General features: G+C 39.3%; 1 protein-coding gene across 7 annotated transcripts in view; it reads left to right on the top strand.

Annotated features, from left to right (window-relative positions):
- Positions 1–19,263, top strand: part of LOC114663542 (uncharacterized) — a 72,659-nt gene that overhangs the window by 30,635 nt on the left and 22,761 nt on the right. For all 7 annotated transcript variants that reach the window (XM_051935536.1, XM_028817347.2, XM_051935537.1 and 4 more), the window contains exons 4-6: positions 2,730–2,754; positions 14,456–14,536; positions 16,109–16,242. In XM_051935536.1, the coding sequence (XP_051791496.1) occupies positions 2,730–2,754; positions 14,456–14,536; positions 16,109–16,242 (240 nt within the window). The remainder of the gene's footprint in view (positions 1–2,729; positions 2,755–14,455; positions 14,537–16,108; positions 16,243–19,263) is intronic.

The raw sequence follows: 19,263 nt of genomic DNA, 5'->3' as shown, positions 1-19,263 counted from the left end.
TTTAATTATTCTATCCATCTATCCTTCCAGTGTCGCGCCAGCCACAGCATGAAAACAGCGCGAGGCAGGAACAATCCGTGAACGGAGAGCTAGCTCCTTGCTAGCACTGCGGCACCATGTAGTTAGTTTTATCTGTATAATATAATCAACATATTTTGCTGCATTTCATCTTAAATTATATCGTCATCATATGTAAATACTGTACGCGCTTTATAAAGATTCTTAGGTTATGCAATATTAGAACTGTATCCTAAGTACAATTAACTCACGGTAACTTGCAAGTACAAACAGTTCTACAAGGAGCACTTGATGGACTGATTGAGTGTTTTTATAGTTCTTGGGATGAAACTGTTTGTGAACCGCGAGGTCCGAACAGAAAAGGCTGTGAAGCGTTGGTCGGATGAGAGCAGTACAAATAGCGAATGGCTGAGGCAGAGTGCTTGATGCTGTATACCGATAATTCTCTTTCCAATCGCTGTAGATCTGTGATTCACACTCGGATACAGTGATATAACTACTCCGAGTGGTGCAGTGTGAGTAATATGGAAAAAGATGATCCACTGTGGAAACCCCTAACGGGAGCAGCTGACAGAAGAAGAAGAAGATGCAATGAGAGTAACAACGCTAAAGCAGTTATGGTATTTAGAATAGTTTGACCATTCTGTGGACCATTATATTGTTACTGGTTAATTACAATCAGATGCATTAAATTTATGAACGATATGTGGTTAATTTTAGTGTATTTGATAAAGCCACCGTAATGGATGTGGATCTAAGAAAGGGTAACCACACAGGAACAGTAGCACTGCTTTGACGCTGGGTGCCGCCAGTCTGCAAAACCGAGCGGAGAACTTGCGTATGACAGGGTATGAGGTACCGTGGAAAAGTGCGTGGCTTTACGCCAAGTGTAGGTTTTATACATCGTGACTTGAATGTGGAAACGTTCTTACACAACATTTCTGTGCGTACGCACCGTTTATACATGAGGCCCCAGGTTGTTGCCAAGTTTCTGTAAGAAGAAACGTGTCCACTTGCTTCTGGGAGATGAGGTCATTAATCAGCGAGGTCTTGTTAGTGATGGAGCGAGTGTTCTAAAGGGCAAGCCTAAAGTTAGAACAGCCGGGAGAGTAGGGGGCAGACACTTCCTATAGAGGACAAAGATGGCCCATGTTTATTCCTTGGACAGCCCTAGCGTTACGCCAGTGAACACGGTAAGATGTCAGTATACTTGGAATTGACTCTTCCGAGCCATAGATCTGCGAGGGACCTCTTTTAGACCAGTGAATATAGCGAGGATGCTGAGTAATTACAAGCAACTGGCAAAAACTATAAGTCAGGGAGACCAATTGTGGATGACAGTCAAGATTAAGTTCATATGGAAAATATATGAGCTGCATTGCGGGGGGGAGAAATGACAACACACAGCACAACTCCAAACCAGAGACCATCTTTGCTCCTCAATGAATCAGCCTTTCCTGGGTAATGCTTTTGTACCAAATCATGTTTACAATTACCTGTTTGAACTCTCATCACTATTTAATTAATTTATCTCAGTAATGGGCCTGAGTGCTCCTGTCTCAACTCTTTGGACTGTTGCAGGCCTGAAATGCAGGAATGGATGTATATTTACAAATGAAATGAAGCTGACCAGCCAAAACATGAAATATTTTGGGTTCATACTGCCTGCAATTAAATAAAAGTCAAAGTAAATTTAAGAATCACTTTTTATTTAAATTTTTCATACCATCTGAACTTTGTGTATTTGTAAATATAATAAAGGCCCTAGTATGTAGTATACAAGAGTTAAATGTATTCATAGCAAGTTTCCCATTTTTTTTTTTCAGTATACTGGTAAAAGTGTTTATGAAGTGTATACTAGATGATTTTCAGCCCACTCCTAAAAGTGACACTTTCTGGCAGGGTACTTAACACCACTTATATAATGTGAGCTTACTTAACCCACACACAAAAATATAATCACAAGCAGGGCCAATTGCTTTCTTCAAAATATAATCATTTTAAATAGAATACTCTACAAATAGCCAGCCAACAAGTAGCTTACAAGAGTAGGCCTTCCTGGCTAGGGCTATAAACTTAACTGCCTTTGGTCTGAGCTGCCTGGTCATCCATGTCGTCTTGTAAGAAGATATTAATCTAATGATGAAAGGTAAGTGGTAAAATTCTTTTGTAGCATGCAGTTAATACATTGCATAAATACAGTGTGCTGCACCCTGTAGTATTTAGGTGTGGATTTTCAAAATGCAAATTTGAAGTTTCCTTTAAGTGGTGGAGTTATTTAACTGGGAAAATCAATGGCCTTGTCCACTGTTTCTTCATAGTCAAAATCAATGATGAAAGTTTAAAATAACCAAATAGTGTTTCAATATTTGCTAATAGTTCGCCATTCCCTTCCCAAATCCAAACACAGAATCTTTTGAGCAGAAACAATGACATATTGTTTCTTCTATTTTATTTCTGTGTTGGTTAGCAATCTTAGTTTTACAGCTTGTCTAATTTTGAATGTCTCTGGGGGAATTTTGTAAACTTTACTATTGACAATTTCATCAAAAGTCACATTATTTTTTTCTACAGTGATTACAGTATTGTCAGTCGGACGCTGTATGATTTCCATGTGCGACTAATTTTGTATTCATCAACTCCAATGCCTGTCACTAACTCAGTCCTTTTGCTTATTTTTCACGGATGGCTTGTGTGGTGTCCTTATAAAGAAAATGAGAGAACTTGGGTTGCTTGGTAAGTATATTTATATATTTTTAGCAGTGCTCATACCAACTACCGAGTTAAATATAATGCTTTGGACAGCAAAACCTACTCTTTTGCAGCTCAAAGTATCCACTGAAGTTTGTACAACTTTTTCTATTCTGAAATGGCTTGTCTTTAAGACTCTCATGTACTTGGGTGTTTTTCTTACACCCTTCACCCCTCCACCAAACACCCCCACGCCCTCTCCCTCAAACTATGAAGTTGCAGGTAGTCTCACTAAAGATTAGATTTGCTTCATAATAGACGTGCAAACTGTAAAATTCCTCTCCTCCTCCATTACTATGCCAAGTCCCTTATTTGATGTGCATCCTCTTCATGGTTATCCCATTTAATGCTGGATTTATATATATATATATTTTTAATCTTAAGTAGGCTTAAAGCCTGTCCTTTTGTAGACATATTATGCTTTAGAGCACAACCATTGTTTTTGCTTTTTGTGGTTGAAGAAATACTGCTGCTATGCAGCTGACATTTGAAGCATTTCTGGGACCAGAAGTAGTGGGGCTAGGGTGTATGGCTTTGGCGTCATTGTTGCCTTTCAGTTGTTTTGAGTGTTTCAGGCTGCAAAAGGAAGTACAAGATTGTTAGCTTTCTATGCACTCAGTCTATTTCTTATGTACCTTTTAAGTTGGATCCTGAAAGAAACTGATGTTTCCCTTCATGCCCCTGAAAGCTGGAAGCAACCTATCTTGGATGTTTCTGGCCCTTCTTATTACACCCAACTAGGTGGAAAGAGGAAATAAAAGATCTGTTTGAAATAGTTGTCCGAAGGAAAACCTTTCTACATGGTCGGGTAAAATATCTAATGAAATGAAGTATACTTGGGTGAGCCAGAAAGATTCAATTGACAAGTATATCAACATGGGTTGATATAATAAAAACTAAAAACAAGAAAACAGATTTATCATTGACATAGATCTGTTTATGCTGTGTATGATTGCTAGTGGCAAAGAAAATATATAGTTGAATCAATTCTTTCTTCCACCCACATAATAACAAAATCTGCACAATGGTGGAGCTACGTGAGCCATGGTTTGGGGAACCAAGTGAGTGTGACTCTTAAGGGATATTCAACTTTTCCCTTTTACATGGAGCAACCTTCCTAACTCGATTCTACATCATCTTTACCTGCTTATTCCTGCATTACTTGTTATAGCTTTGAATAAAAGATTTGGAGGCAACATTGCTAGCCCTCTGAAGAAATTCTCATGCATGTGTGCTAAAGATCTCTAAGATTCCAAGTTGTCTGCTTTTAGTAAAGATTAAAAAAAAATAATTTTTCACAATATTGCCTCCTTAGGACGCTAATTTTGTCAAGACTTTGATATAATCCACCAGGTTACTTCTGAAGTAAAAGAGAAATGGAAAATGTTTTCCAATGATCTAGTAGCTTTGCTGAGTTCAGTAAGTCAACAATAGAGACATTTTAAACAGGAGAAGAGTGATGAGCTTTTCTTCTAAACCTGGGGTGTCCTGGTGGGCCGCAACTAACCTGAAAATAAAGAAAGGTGAAGGCCTCAGTCACGTTTGTCTGCTCAGGTCACCAAAACATCTTGACAGTGGTCTTCGAAAAATAGAGAATCAACAGCTCACACCCATCGACCATGGACTTCACAAGACCTCTGAAGGTGTCCTGTGGTATCCGTCTTGTAAGCTACAAGGTGGGACCTCTATAGCTTAGACTATTTTTCCAGCACATCCCACAGATGCTTGATTGGTTCAAGACCTGAGGAATTTGGAGGCCAGGTCAACACCATGAACTCTGTCATGTTCCACAAACCATTTCTGAACAATTTTTGTAGTGTGGCAAGATGGATTGTCCTACTGAAAGAGGCCACTGAATTCATGGATTACTGAAGGGGTGTACTGTATGTGGTCTGTAACAATCTTTAGTTAGGTGCACGTGTCAAAGTAATATCCACATGACCCAGGGTGTTCCAACAGAATGTTGTCCAGAGTGTTAAGCTGGCAGAGGCAATGTATTTCACTGCCACCAGCGCCAGTGATTGTATCCATGTGTTTGTGTTAGGCTGGAGTATCTCTGAACAACAACAAAGAGCGAGAAACATACCGGCACTAGACGGCAAAAATGACGTATCGGTGACGTGAATATTCAAAGTAAAACAATTTCCAAACGTTATAATAAGGCATACAGGTGGATGTATAGTAAAATGAGCTTTCAAACGCCGTGTCATTCTCCAAAATTGATACAGTATTAGCGACGCTACACCTGAAAAATACTTTAATTTGAAATGGTGTGAAATGCCAGTGCGGGGGCAACGGCTAATCGTGCGCGGACTGAGGCATACCCCGGTAGCTACAATTGCAGCACTGCTAACCGACTGTCTCTTGAAAACAAACCTTATAATTCAAATTGGATTCAAACCACTCCTCTCTGTCCCCGTCACACAGCCATCGAAGGCGAAGGAGAGGCACTGACATATGTGCACACAATCATAAAGTCCAATATCCCATTGCATAGTTTTAAAGAGGTAGCTGTTCATTATTACCCAGTCAACATGGCGAAGACAACACGACAGAGCTATACTGCAAAGTTTAAACTGGAAGTGATCAATTACGCGAAAGAACACAGGAACCAGGCAGCTGAGCGGCAATTTGGTCCAGCAGAATGCGTAATCAGAAAATGGAGAAAAGCCGAAAGTACCATCAAAGAAATGCGAAAAGTAAAGAGGGCGAACAGAGGCTTAAACGCTCACCACCCTAACCTGGAAAAGGCATTCATTAAATGGATTGAAAACTGGTTTTGGCAGATACAGGCATATGTTTTTGAAAGTTTGTCCCTGTGATTTACCGTATTACGTAATTGTCATTGCAAACGCCAATCTAACAGGAAATTGTCTGCGTGTAAAAGGCAAATTTGAATCTGATGGGGTCAAGGATATCCGGGGAATAAGGTAAGGACAGTTTGTGAGGTATCGGCTGCGATAGTTTAACAGTACATTGTGGTGAATGCTGGTAACAGGCAGGCAGGTGGGCAAGCCATCAAAGTTTGTCGCATTTGGGAATCGCTGTGTGCAGCATGTAAAACAGTTTGCGTGTGTGGCAGGAGGAGGGTAATCGCGTTTGGGAATTGCTGTATGCAGCAATCAGACTTTCTTGCCCCAACCAGAAAGCGAGCGGCAGCATTCTGGACCAGCTGTAACCTGCGTATCAGGGATTTGCTAATCCAAAAATACAGCGAGTTGCAGTAATCAAGGCGAGAAAAGCATGAGTAGCTTTCTCAAGATCCCTAGAAGATAAAAAGAAAAGCCTTGATCTTGCCTAAAAGACAAAGCTGGAAAAAGCAACTCTTGACTACAGAATTAATCTGTTTCTCAAAAGAGAGGTTACTGTCAAAAATAACACCAAGATTGCGGACTTGTTTGCAAAAGACAGAGAAAGCCGAGAAGTCCAAGACCAATTTGGGCTTTAGCTGACCTACTATCAGCACCTCAGTTTTATTTTGATTCAGAGAAAATTATTAGCCATCCAGGATCTTAGTTCAAAAAGACAGTTGTGCAGTTGATTCATTGCAGAGTTGCAGATGGGAATATAAACCTGTGTATCATCAGCATGGCAATGAAAAGAATTATTAAACTTCCTAAAAATGGCTCCAATAAGGTGAAGGTATATAGAAAATAAAATAGGACCCAGAATGGATCCCAGAGGAACACCACATTTAAGAGGAGCAGTAGACGAAAAAGAGGAATATAAAGTCGCTGAAGTGTCTACCAATTAAATATGACCTGAACCAGTTAAGAGCAGTCCCTTTAAGCCCAACAAGATGTTCAAGCCGCAACAGCAACATCTCATGGTCAATAGTGTCAAAGGCAGTGGACAGGTCAAGGAGGACATGGATTGCAGCGCCACCTGAGTCGGTAATAATAGAGATGTCATTGAATACTTTCAGGAGAGCCGTCTCAACACCATAACGCCTAAAGCCAGATTGGTAGATCTCAAATAAATTATTGGAGTTAAGGTGATCAACCAATTGATTTATAAGTAATTCTTTCTAATATTTCAGCCAGAAATGGCAATTGGGAAATCTTCCGAAAATTGGCTAAAACTCCAGGATCTAATTCTGCCTTTTTTAGACAGGGACGCACCGCAGCTTGTTTTTATTAAAAAAAAAAAAAAAAAAATATGGGGGAACAGCCCCCTCACTAATAGAACACACAGAAGTAGCCAATCAAGGATAATGGCTAGTAAAGGTGGATCCAAAACATCAAAGGCTTCCACTAAGAGGCATGGTGGTACAATATCAAGAGGACTGAGAGTAGGTTTAAGGGTGTCAATAGTACTTTTTAACTGTGAAAGTGAGACAAGATCAAAAGATTCCAAGACAATGCCACGATTAACAGTAGGAAGTTCATAGCCAGTTGGAACAATACTACAGCGGATTGTATCAATTTTACTGACAAAGAATGAAAGAAACTGCTCACATGAAAGAACAGTACTATTTAATCCCGTCACAAAATGAGGGTGAAAGGCCGCATTAATTGAATTAAATAAGACCCTAGGATTCTTAGAATGACGGAATACTAAAGCAGCGAAGAAATCATGTTTAGCTTTCTTAACTGCAACCTGGAAGTTGAATAGAGAAGTCCTAAAAATCTGTTTAGAAATAATCCATCCTTTTTTCCAACGCCGTTCCGCAGTTTGACGGCCACGGCGTGGTAGTCGCGTAGTTTCATTTAGCCAGGGAGCCGGTCTTCCCTTATTACAGCGTATCTTGAGCGGAGCAATTGAGTCTAAAACCATTTTACAAGAAGAATTAAATTCTAAAATGAAATTATCGATATCATCATATTGAACATGTACATCAAGACTAGAGAATATGGTTTTAAAATCGGATATAATAGAAGAATTTTAAAAGCAAGAACAGCGTGGAGCACAACTAGTTGTAGTAACATCAACAGTAATATTCAAATCCATCATTATAGAAAAGTGATCAGTAAAAGAATCATCACATAAATCAATATTATTAACTGAAATATCATATGTAAGAACGAGATCAAGGGTGTGACCAAGAGAGTGAGTTGGCATATTAATATGCTGGATAAAATCAAATGAGTCCAATAGTGATAAAAAGTCATTAACCAAAGGTTTTGATTGACAACAAACATGAATGTTAAAATCACCAACAATAAATACTTTGTCATGGAAGAGGTTAATATCAGCCAGGAGGTCAGAGAATTCAGAAATGAAGATATCCTTAACTGCAAATTTCGAAAAGTTGCAGTTTGAAGCTACTAAAAGGACCCCTTGTAAGGCTCCGACAAAAGAACATACTGTTAAAAACAGTGCCAATGCCCCCACCTTGACAAGTCAACTGAGGAGAGTTTAAAAATGAATAACCTGATGGTACCAAGTCGGTAAAACATGAAGAGTCATCATTTACAATCCAGGTCTCAATAATTAAAAAAGAAATCCAGTTTATTTGAGATAATAAAGTTTTGCAGAATACGTTTTATTAGACGCTGATCTCATGTTCAAGAGAGCTTGATAGAAGTAGAAGAGTGAGTATGTGCTGTGGCTGACAACATTACGGCTGAGCTCTGAAAGACCTGATCAGCAAGATGAAGTTAATAAGGGAACTTTTGCCCAGTTATTCGCACCTTTACAGCTGGATTGTTGGAAATGCTGTTGAAATGTAAAAATGTGGTTCATTATGAGAGGCAGGGAAACATTGAGTGGATTTTTTTTTTTTTTCTTTTTTCATTCAATTTACATCTGTACTAAATACATGCAGCATCAAAAGTGAATTAGTGGCAGAATGCATATGTGTGTGTGTCAGTTTAAGGTTTTTTTTCCCAGATACAATGGAGTTTGAAGAAGATGCTTTCTTTATTAAACTTCAAAGTTGTAACTTAATATTTCGTATATTGCTGTATATGTATTATGAGGTGGTTTTTATGTCCTATAAGTAATCTTGCCTTTTATATAAATTATACTTTTAAATATCTACAATACTGTGGGCTTCAAGAAGTTATATAAAAATTTATAATTGAACTTAAATAAATCTTAGTGTTTACAGACTCCACTTGAAACCAATCCGTTCATGAGACGCACTGCAATGGGATCGTCATAAAATCAACAATCTGATTCAGATCGGCCAATTTCCAATAAAAATAGTGATGATTGGAACCGGCCTCAAATCTCAATCGGTGCATCTTTAACACTAGAATTACCAGAGTCTACGAAAAAACTCGTAGATCCGGCCCACCTTAAAACCGTTCTCACCTCTCTTTTGTCTTCTAAATGAGCCGATTAAGACGAGCCAGCAAGCAGCCGGCTATTCCATCCCCCACCGTCGCAGAACGTTCACTAAGTTTTCCCAGCTCATGCCTTGTTTGACTATCTGGGAGTGACTGAATTGCTAGAGTTTTAGAGTGTGTAGCAGTTGAGGCTCGTGTCCACCTCTCGAACCCTCAGGTACCACTCTGACGACCAGGTGAAAGTATAATAATAACTTTTTATTTTGTTATTATAATGTGCACAAAGCACCCTCCACTCCACACTCATATAAACACAATACTCTTCTCTAATAAACACAATCCTCCACTCCCAGACACGTCGCCACCCTACCTCCCAGCTCAGCTCAGTGTCTGGGCTCACCCAGAGTCCTTTTATAGCCCCTGACCCGGAAGTGGCTCCAAGCCAAACCCACAAGTCCATTTTCCTTCCGGGTCAGGGCAAACAGTCCTTTTCTTCATCCCGGGAGCACATCGCTTCTTCCAGTCACGTGACTGGGATGCACTCCCGGGTTATAGGGCATGCCAGAGCCCACTAGCCCCCCTACAGCGACTCCTGGCGGCCCCCAAGGTATCCAGCAGGGCTGTGTCAAAACACTACACAGTCCATGAGGCCCTGCTGGAACTCGGGGCGCAAATATGCTGTCCGGAGGGCTCCTCCTAGCGGCCTGGGGGTGACGACCGGAGTCCATAGCCGGTCGTCTGTCACAAGTGGAAATAATAGATCGTTATTTGGAACACATGCATTTCATGCATGTTCCATTTCTACAGTAATCTGTGTAAACACATTGTTAAAACAGAAATTTTTTCATATTTTAGTAATAAATGTTACAAAATGTGGCATAAACTATAGCATTTGTGAAGCCTGACGTCCAAATATCAAATAAACACTTTCACAAAAGGTTCAACGATGCTACAACACCTTCCGTGGCGTAGCAGTAAGATTTGCTGACTTAGCGCTACAGCAGCCTTGCTGTGCATTACAGACCCGAGTTCGATTCCCCGCTGTGGAGGAAGTGTTTTTTTTTTCTTTGTAACCTCAAACGGACATAAAATTTATAAATTGGTATGCACTATAAATCGTTAAGTTTAAAATGTCGATCGCGGTTATTTCTGTTAATTAATTCATAATTTTTACTTAGAGTCAGAACAGAAGCTTATTCAGCTTCTGATCTGACTCTAACAGCACCACAGTATAAATTCACACCCAATCTGACGCTGTTCGTTTTCAAATAATATTGTACTAGTGCGATTATGTTTTCTGATTGGTACTATTTGCTTCGTCATAAAATGATTTCTTCAAAACGTCACTTATTTGTGTCTTTCTTTTTTTAAAATGTGCGTTGATCACCACCAGCATGTTGTAGCACACAGCAACTGGAACTGCATATTCTTGCGCGCACTGAATAAGCGCACTGAAGAAGACTGCGCTATATGCAGTCATCAGATTCAAATGTTAACAGTTCACAGTTCACACACACCCAAGGATCGTCTTTCTTACATTTACAACGTGTGTACCTGTTACAGTGTATTCACTTCTCTCTATGCTGTGGTTTCTATTACACACCTGAAAGAAAGACAATATATGTGAAAACATCATCGCACTAATGCAATATTATTTGAAAACGAACAGCATCAGATCGTTTGTGAATTTATGCTGGAACTGGAAATTCTCTGATGTGGAATCAGTTCTGTATGGTTGTGGGCGTGGGTGTGAGTGGTGGACTTAATTGGTGATTACTGTGAATGTGTGTGGTGTTTTGAGATAATGAATAGAGCTGTGAATTACAGGTGCTTGCTCAGTGTAATAGAAACCATAGCACAGAGAGGTGTGTACACTGCAACAAGTACACATGTAAATGTAGGAAGGGCGCTCCTTGGGCGAGCTATAGCGTGTCTTTATGTGAAAACAGCAGTGTCAGATGGGGAGTGTCTGATGATTGCATATAGTGCTGAAGTTAATGCTCTTTACTATGCTTTCCTCTGCATGTCCTGGAGTACAAAAGAAACGGCATACAGCAACATGTGGGGCAAGATTGGGGGAAAAGAAACACACGGTCGTATGTATCGTGATACACTGCAGAGCTATAGCGCGTCTTTATGTGAAAACAGCAGTGTCAAATGGGGTAGGAAGAATGAAAAGTGAATAAAAAAAAAAAAAACAAAGCTAACCTTTACAAATATCATAAATTACACCGGCTGTTACAGACTGAAATCAAATGTATCTTTTTATTCTAAAATAGTAAAAATAAGAGCAGTTCACTTCTCAAAAGGGAGTCGTGCAGGATCGAACTCGTGACCTGTTGATTGCCAGTCAGCAACTGATACTGTTGCGCCACAGCAGCAGTCGTTGCAAATAACTGTCAATGTCGCGCACTAAGGCGGCTTTTTTTTCTGCAGTTGTATTTTTGAATTGAAACGCACTTGTTCCGTTATATTTGTACCTTTCGTGAAAGTGTTTCTTTGATATTTGGACTTCAGGCTTCATACATTATATAGTTTATGCCTACATTTTGTCATTTACTACTAGAATATGAAAAATTTCTGTTTTAAAAATGTGTTTACACAGATTACTGTAGAAACGGAACACAAATGAAATGCGTGTGTTCCAAATAACGATTTATTATTTCCACTCTAAAACTCCACTTCACTCCCAGATAATTAATCAAGGCATGAGCTGGGAGAAATTCGTGCACGTTCTGAGTCAGTGGGGGGATGGAATAGCCAGCTGCTTGCAGCTTGTACATTTAGATGACAAAAGACGATGGCGGAGAGGTGCAAAAGGATTTAAGAAGCGATTTAAGGTGGGACGGATCTACGAGTTTTTTCGTAGGCTCTGGTAATTCTAGTGTTAAACCCCAGATATCTATTACAGGTATGTGTATGCAAATATTTAAAAATCCAAAAATATCCAAAATACTTTGGTCCCAGCATTTCGGAATAGGGATGCTCAACCTGTAATTTCTTCCAGAAATGTCTGGTGTCGAGTACAGTAAGGCACAGCTTTCTTGACTTCCTGTGGCACTGGAAGGCGGATCTCACCTTTTATAAAAGAGTCTAAACCTTTAGAAGGTGATGTCTCTCGCTTTGGTAATAAACATTATTTGATGGTTTCATCATCTTCAGCCAGCTAACATAAGTTTGTAGTGCCTAATAGCACTTGAAACGGGCTTTGATGCAGAAGGGAGATTCTGTTATGCCTTCTGAAATCAAGAGAATAATAATATTCCAGCTCTCTATCACTTTATTCTAGTCTTTTTATTACTAATCATCATTTGACATTTTCGGGTTTTGAAGTAATTCTGGCAACAAACACTGATGCCAGTATGAGCATTTTATTGGATAAATGCGCTGCACATCCATGTCAACTCATTCCTCAATCTATGCCTTATGTAAATTTGCCTTTATTTTAAGTTCAATTGACTCATCTTATTAACTCTATTAATGAATATTATTCCACTCATTTGTGCAGTGCTTGGGGTCTAAGGGAGTCCAACCAAGGTGGTTGATGGTTTTTCTTTATTAAAAGATAATAATAAGCCAAATTTTAAAGATTATCTTTGTTATTTCATGTAGGTTTTTTAGTGAGTATAGCTGTGTATTCTTTAATTGTGTAGAACTGAAAGTGGTTCTGTATTAGAGTTCACAACTAAATCTGTGCAGGAGCTCTTGGGTGTTATGAGTGAACACACGCATGTGCACACACAAAAAGTTAAACCCGCTGGAGGAAAATGTGGGCTTTGAACCTAGTGATGTCATGTCTCTGAACTCTGTCTTGAGTAATTAAAAGGTTAATTCCTTTAACTTTGTGTCTCAGTACCCTATCTGCAGGGCTTCATTTCCCCCAATTCTCCGTATCCTCAACCTGGGCCAATTTGAAGTTTACGTCTGTTTATGTGGGTTCAGTGTAACCCCATCCTCTCATTACAAACTCTTTAAATTGATCCATACCAGAATTGGGACTGCCAGAATCCACAAAGTTCTCTTTCTTATGATGTTTTTTTTTTTTTTTTTTTTTTTTTTGGCATCTTTTACATCATAGACTTGTACATTTAATTCACTGTTCCAAATTTTATAATAAAATATTGATGATAAAATATCGAAATAGTAATGTCTTTGAATTACTGCAGAAACTGAATTTGAATAGACGTTAAATATTTACTAAGACGACAATCCAAAGTTTGAGTTAAATTCAAGAACGAGAACTAAATTAGTAAGGCTTTGAAATAACTGTCACAGTCTGACTGCAACCATTTTAATTTTGAAAATTTCTGTAGAGATCGAAAACATGCAGCATTTCTAAAAATGTGTGTGCTTGTTCTAAAACAAACTTAGGAAGCTGTGAAATTCACTATAACAGAAAAGGTTTTAATAAGTACACCATAATTATCATTGCACTAGAGAAGAATCACAATATCCATCCATTATCCAACTCGCTATATCCTAACTACAGGGTCACAGGGGTCTGCTGGAGCCAATCCCAGCCCTGTCTAAAAAAATTAAATATTAATTTTACTGCTATATTTTTTTTATTAAACAAAATGAATTAAAATTGTGCCTTATGTGTATACTATACAAATTTTGCTTGGTTTGTTTCACTTAAATCTCTTTTGCACCTGCAGGCTATACCAATTATTTATCAGTAAATTACTGGGTTAAATGCTTGTGTGTACAGACCTGAGTCAGGAACCCCAGAAAGTCAATTTGACAATTTCACAGGTTGAGGCCTAGTAACAGTTTTCCAGGTTGGTGTAGGGTTTTTGTAAAATGCATCCAAACCAAAGTCAAATAGTCTGAATATTAAGTTTGCTATTTTTCTAGTTAGTTATTTCTTGAATTCAAGTTCATTTGTATCATAGATCCCCTCACCTGAGATTTTAATTTGTAAATGCTGCCAAGTCCAGCATACATCACATTTTTTCTTTTTTATGTTGAGTACTTGTAATTTTTGGATTCCTTGTCCTATTTTAAAATGCCCTTAATTCTCCATTGCCTTGCTTCTAATGTATTGGTAATTGATGTAAGCAAATTTAATATTTTTTTATATATGCAAATGTATTAATAAACTTGTAACAGTGATTGAATTGCCTTGGTTTACAAACGTCTGGGAAAGTTATTTGAGCAACATATCATTTATTTCTAAATTTGAAGTTGTTGCATTTTAATTGTTTTTTTTTTTTTTTTTTATCCTTTCATAGTATTTTTTTTTCTATTTTAGTCCACAATTTCTAAAAATGTAATTTTACATATTACTGTTTATGGTTTTGTACATTTTTTTTGATAATTTTTTAATGTATTATATTTTAGTATCACATTTTTAAACTTTTTTTTTTTTTTTACTTTGAGTGCAGAATTGTAACTGCAAGGTTCTAGTATACAAGTTTTTAATGACTTTTAAAATGACAATTTGTTTGTAGCATCGAATGAAGAGGAAATGACCAACCGAAAAGCCTTGGAGGAGTATGTTTTGAACCCTGAACGTACTGAACCTATAATTGGCAAGTACAGTTATTCTGTTTCGTGAAACCCTGATATCTTATATTGCACTCCCATCATCCCACCACCAACATCCCCTAATTTCACCAAATCCACTTTCTGGAATGAGCATGTGAAAGAAAATGTCTCCTCCTGTGTTATGGTAAAAAATGGTCAACCTGGTAATTGCAGGACACTTAACTTATTCCATAGGCAGAAAACCTGCAATATTATAGAATACAATCTAGAAAAAGTTATTTTGTAAAAAGATTGTTTGGTTATGGTCAGTGAGGGTTAATTGGACAAGATCATAATTCACTAATATGTTGTGATAGAAGTTTCAATTTACAATTGGATACAACTGTGCATCAAAGCTGGTTTCTCAAAGGTTTATTTTTATAGCTCATTCATCCCCATCCTGATGATCTTCAGCTGGCAGTGGTGCACTTCTGATTAGTCTTGATTCTTTATACATTTATAAACGATATATTCATTATGTTAGTTGGCAAAAGTCATATAAAATGTGTGATGTCATCAAAGCATTACTCCATTGCCAAAAGAATGAACTGGCATCACATTATTTATACCAGGAAAGCTTACAAAAGAGGCAAGTCTGCACAGTAGCATGCGTTTTTTCCAACTAGTGCAGCAAAAGGCAAGCAGTCTTTTTAAGGATTACAAATCACTTCAAAAAGCCATGTAAAGAGCAAAGAATTGATCCATTGTGGTGCTCTCCGCTGATGCAACACTATAAAGGCACCTTCAGAGAATGAATTTGCTTATGTAAATAAAAAGCATTTCTACTCTTATTAATGTGCTGCTCTGTAGCGCACAAAAAGTGTTGCATTGTTTAAGAATGTAGTGTGCTACATAATGTGGCACACGGTCATGGCTTGCCCATACCTGAAGAGATGAGGTATGTGGAACCTGACCCTGACCTACGAAATGATCAGCCTAATCAGACAGCATTACAACTTCATTTTAATGTAATTAGCAGAATGTAAAAACCGTGATCATATACAGTGTTTATTTTTTTTAAACCTATTTATTTAATTTGTTTTCACTCAGTGTCACATAGTAAATCCTTATTCCTCAGTTCATTTTCCACATCTCTTACAGCATCCACTATTGCATTTTATGACTCCAGAATAGCATCCGTTGGCACACAGCCAGATGGTCGCCCAGTGGTATCAGACAAAAATGTATGCAGCCACAAAACACTTAATGGAAGGGGCTATTTATATTGATTTGCATTTTCAAATATGCAAAGTTCTGGCAGTAGTTGGGGAGGGGCTGTACACATGTGCACGTGCCCCAAGTTTCAAGTTCATTGGGATTTATAAAGGGGAAGTGTGTGGAACTTGGTGTATGCACAGTGTTATGTATCTGAATTTTTTTTTGTGCATGCACACATTTCCAGTGTTGTTCGTTCTACATGTTTTAGTGTGAATTCTACAGTGTTCTGCATCAGGCCCCTGGTGTCCTGACCTGTCAAGGTCTGTTTTCTGCCTCCATCCATGTGCAAGATAAAAACATCATATCAGTGTTTTTCTTTTATGAATTATTTACCAGAATTCATGTTCTTTATTATTCAGGACTACAATACCTAACTGAATATCGGAGCCCTGGAAATCAACATTCCTCCTACCTGTGTACACTCTGTGATGTCCGTTCATGCCTGGATATAATTTTTCATGTCACTGGTGCAAAGCATCGGCATAATTATCTGGTCAGTGATAAAGTTCTGCAAAGTACATTTTTGTTGGTAAAAGTATGTCAGATGCAACTTTGCTTCCCGTTGTACTTTTACTAGACAAATTTCCAATCTGTTTACACCCCTTTTACAGCTTATCTTTTGATTTGTGTGTTTTGCATATTTTATTCCATTTTTACTTAACGCCAAACTAAGTTTAACTTTCATTTGTCACATTTACCTATATTTGGTTTGCCTGGCTTTCTTGGCTGATTGACCTAGTTTAGTTAAATTTGCATTTAAAACTATCTAGTCTGGTACTTTTGTATCTCAATTGATTCATTTTTGATTAAACATTTTTAATCAATTTAAGTTCTGTGTCAATTTTCGGAGCATGGCAGGATGTCTTTTATAAAAATAAAAAGATCAAGAACCCAGCCGCAGGGGATGCACAAACCAGTGTGTTTCTTCATGCCGGTCCCAAGCCCAGAGAAATGGGGAGGGTTACATCAGGAAGGGCATCCGGTGTAACATTTTGCCAAATCAATATGCGGACAACCATACAAATTTCCATACTGGATTGGTCGAGCCCCGGGTTAACAACAACCGCCACTAGTACTGCTAGCCAATAGGGTGCTGGCAGAAATTGGGCTACTGTTGGCTGAAGAAGAAGAGGGGGGAGACGTGTCCGGAGGCAGGAGGAGAGGAGGAAAGTAAAGTGAGTGGAACCGAGGGTAGGAACTTTGAATGTGGGCAGTATGAATGGTAAGGGGAGAGAGTTAGCAGATATGATGGAGAGAAGGAAGGTTGGTGTATTGTGTGTGCAAGAGACTAAATGGAATGGGAGTAAGGCCAGCTGGATCGGAGGTGGATTCAAATTGTTCTATCATGGTGTGGATGGGAGGAGAAATGGGGTGGGAGTTATTCTGAAGGAACAGTATGTCAAGACTGTTTTGGAGGTGAAAAGAGTGTCAGACAGAGTAATGATTATGAAGCTGGAAATTGGAGGTGTGATGATGAATGTCGTTAGTGCATATGCAACGCAAGTTGGGTGTGCAATGGGTGAGAGAGATGATTTTTGGAGTGAGTTGGATGAAGTGATGAACCGTGTACCCAAGGGACAGAAAGTGGTGATTAGAGCGGATTTCAATGGGCATGTTGGTGAAGAGAACGGTGGAGACGAGGAATTGATGGGTAGGTATAGTGTCAAGGAGAGGAATGAAGAAGGTCAGAGGATAGTGGATTTTTCCAAAAGTATGGACTGTGGTAAATACGCATTTTAAGAAGAGGAAGGAACATAGGGTTATGTAGAAGAGTGGAGGAAGATGCACACAGGTAGATTACATCCTATGCAGAAGAGTTGATCTGAAGGAGATTGAAGACTGCAAAGTGGTGGCAGGGGAAAGTGTAGTTAAGCAGCATAGGGTGGTGGTCTGTAGGATGATGTTGGAGATCAAGGAGATAAGGCGCAAGGTAAAGAGAGAGGTGGCGAAGGCTAAAGAAAAGGAGTATGATGAGTTGTATGAGTGATTGGATACTAAGGAGGGAGAAAAGGACTTGTACTGTTTGGCAAGACAGAGGGACTGAGCTGGGAAAGATGTGCAACAGGTTGGGGTGATAAAGGATAAAGATGGAAACGCACTCGCAAGCGAGGAGAGTGTGTTGTGCAGATGGAAGAGTACTTTGAGAGGCTGATGAGTGAAGAGAATGAGAGAGAGAAGAGGTTGGATGATATGGAGATAGTGAATCAGGAAGTGCCACGGATTAGCAAGGAGGAAGTAAGGACAGCTATGAAGAGGATGAAAAATGGAAAGGCCGTTGGTCCAGATGACATACCTATGGAAGCATGGAGGTGTTTAGGAGAGATGGCAGTGGAGTTTTTAACCAGGAAGTTTAATGGAATCTTGGAAAGTGAGAGGATGCCTGAGGAGTGGAGAAGTGTACTGGTGCCAATATTTAAGGGGGATGTGCAGGACTGCAGTAACTACGGTGGAATAAAATTGATGAGCCACAGCATGAAGTTATGGGAAAGAGTAGTGGAAACTAGGTTAAGAAGTGAGGTGATGATTAGTGAGCAGCAGTATGGTTTCATGCCAAGAAAGAGCACCACAGATGCAATGGTTGCTCTGAGGATGTTGATGGAGAAGTTTAGAGAGGGCCAGAAGGAGTTGCATTGCGTCTTTGTGGACCTGGAGAAAGCATATGACAGGGTGCCTTGAGAGGAGCTGTGGTATTGTATGAGGAAGTTGGAAGTGGCAGAGAAGAATGTAAAAGTTGTACAGGATATGCACGAGGGAAGTGTGACAGTGGTGAGGTCTGCGGTAGGAGTGACGGATGCATTCCAGTTGGAGGTGGGATTACATCAGGGATCGGCTCTGAGCCCTTTCTTGTTTGCAATGGTGATGGACAGGTTGACAGATGAGATTAGACAGGAGTCCCCGTGGACTTTAATGTTTGCTGATGACATTGTGATCTGTAGTGAGAGTAGGGAGCAGGTTGAGGAGACCCTGGAGAGGTGGAGATATGCTCTAGAGAGGAGGGGAATGAAGGTCCGTAGGAACAAGACAGAATACATGTGTGTAAATGAGGGGGAGGTCAGTGGAATGGTGAGCATGCATGCAGGGAGTAGAGTTGGCAAAGGTGGATGAGTTTAAATACTTGGGATCAACAGTACAAAGTAATGGGGATTGTGGAAGAGAGGTGAAAAAGAGAATGCAGGCAGGGTGGAATGGGTGGAGAAGAGTGTCAGGAGTAATTTGTGACAGACGGGTATCAGTGAGAGTGAAAGGGAGGGTCTACAGGACGGTAGTGAGACTGGCTATGTTATATGGGTTGGAGATGGTGGCACTGACCAGAAAGCAGGAGACCAAGCTGGAGGTAGCAGAGTTAAAGATGCTAAGATTTGTACTGGGTGTGACGAGGATGGATAGGATTTGAAAAGAGTACATTAGAGGGCCAGCTCAATTTGGACAGTTGGGAGACAAAGTCAGAGAGGTGAGATTGCGTTGGTTTGGACATGTGCAGAGGAGAGATGCTAGGTATATTGGGAGAAGGATG

Source organism: Erpetoichthys calabaricus, chromosome 13, assembly GCF_900747795.2.
Source record: "Erpetoichthys calabaricus chromosome 13, fErpCal1.3, whole genome shotgun sequence".
NCBI lineage: Eukaryota > Metazoa > Chordata > Cladistia > Polypteriformes > Polypteridae > Erpetoichthys > Erpetoichthys calabaricus.
Note: the sequence above shows the minus strand (reverse complement) of the source record. Positions and strands in the feature narration are given on the sequence as shown.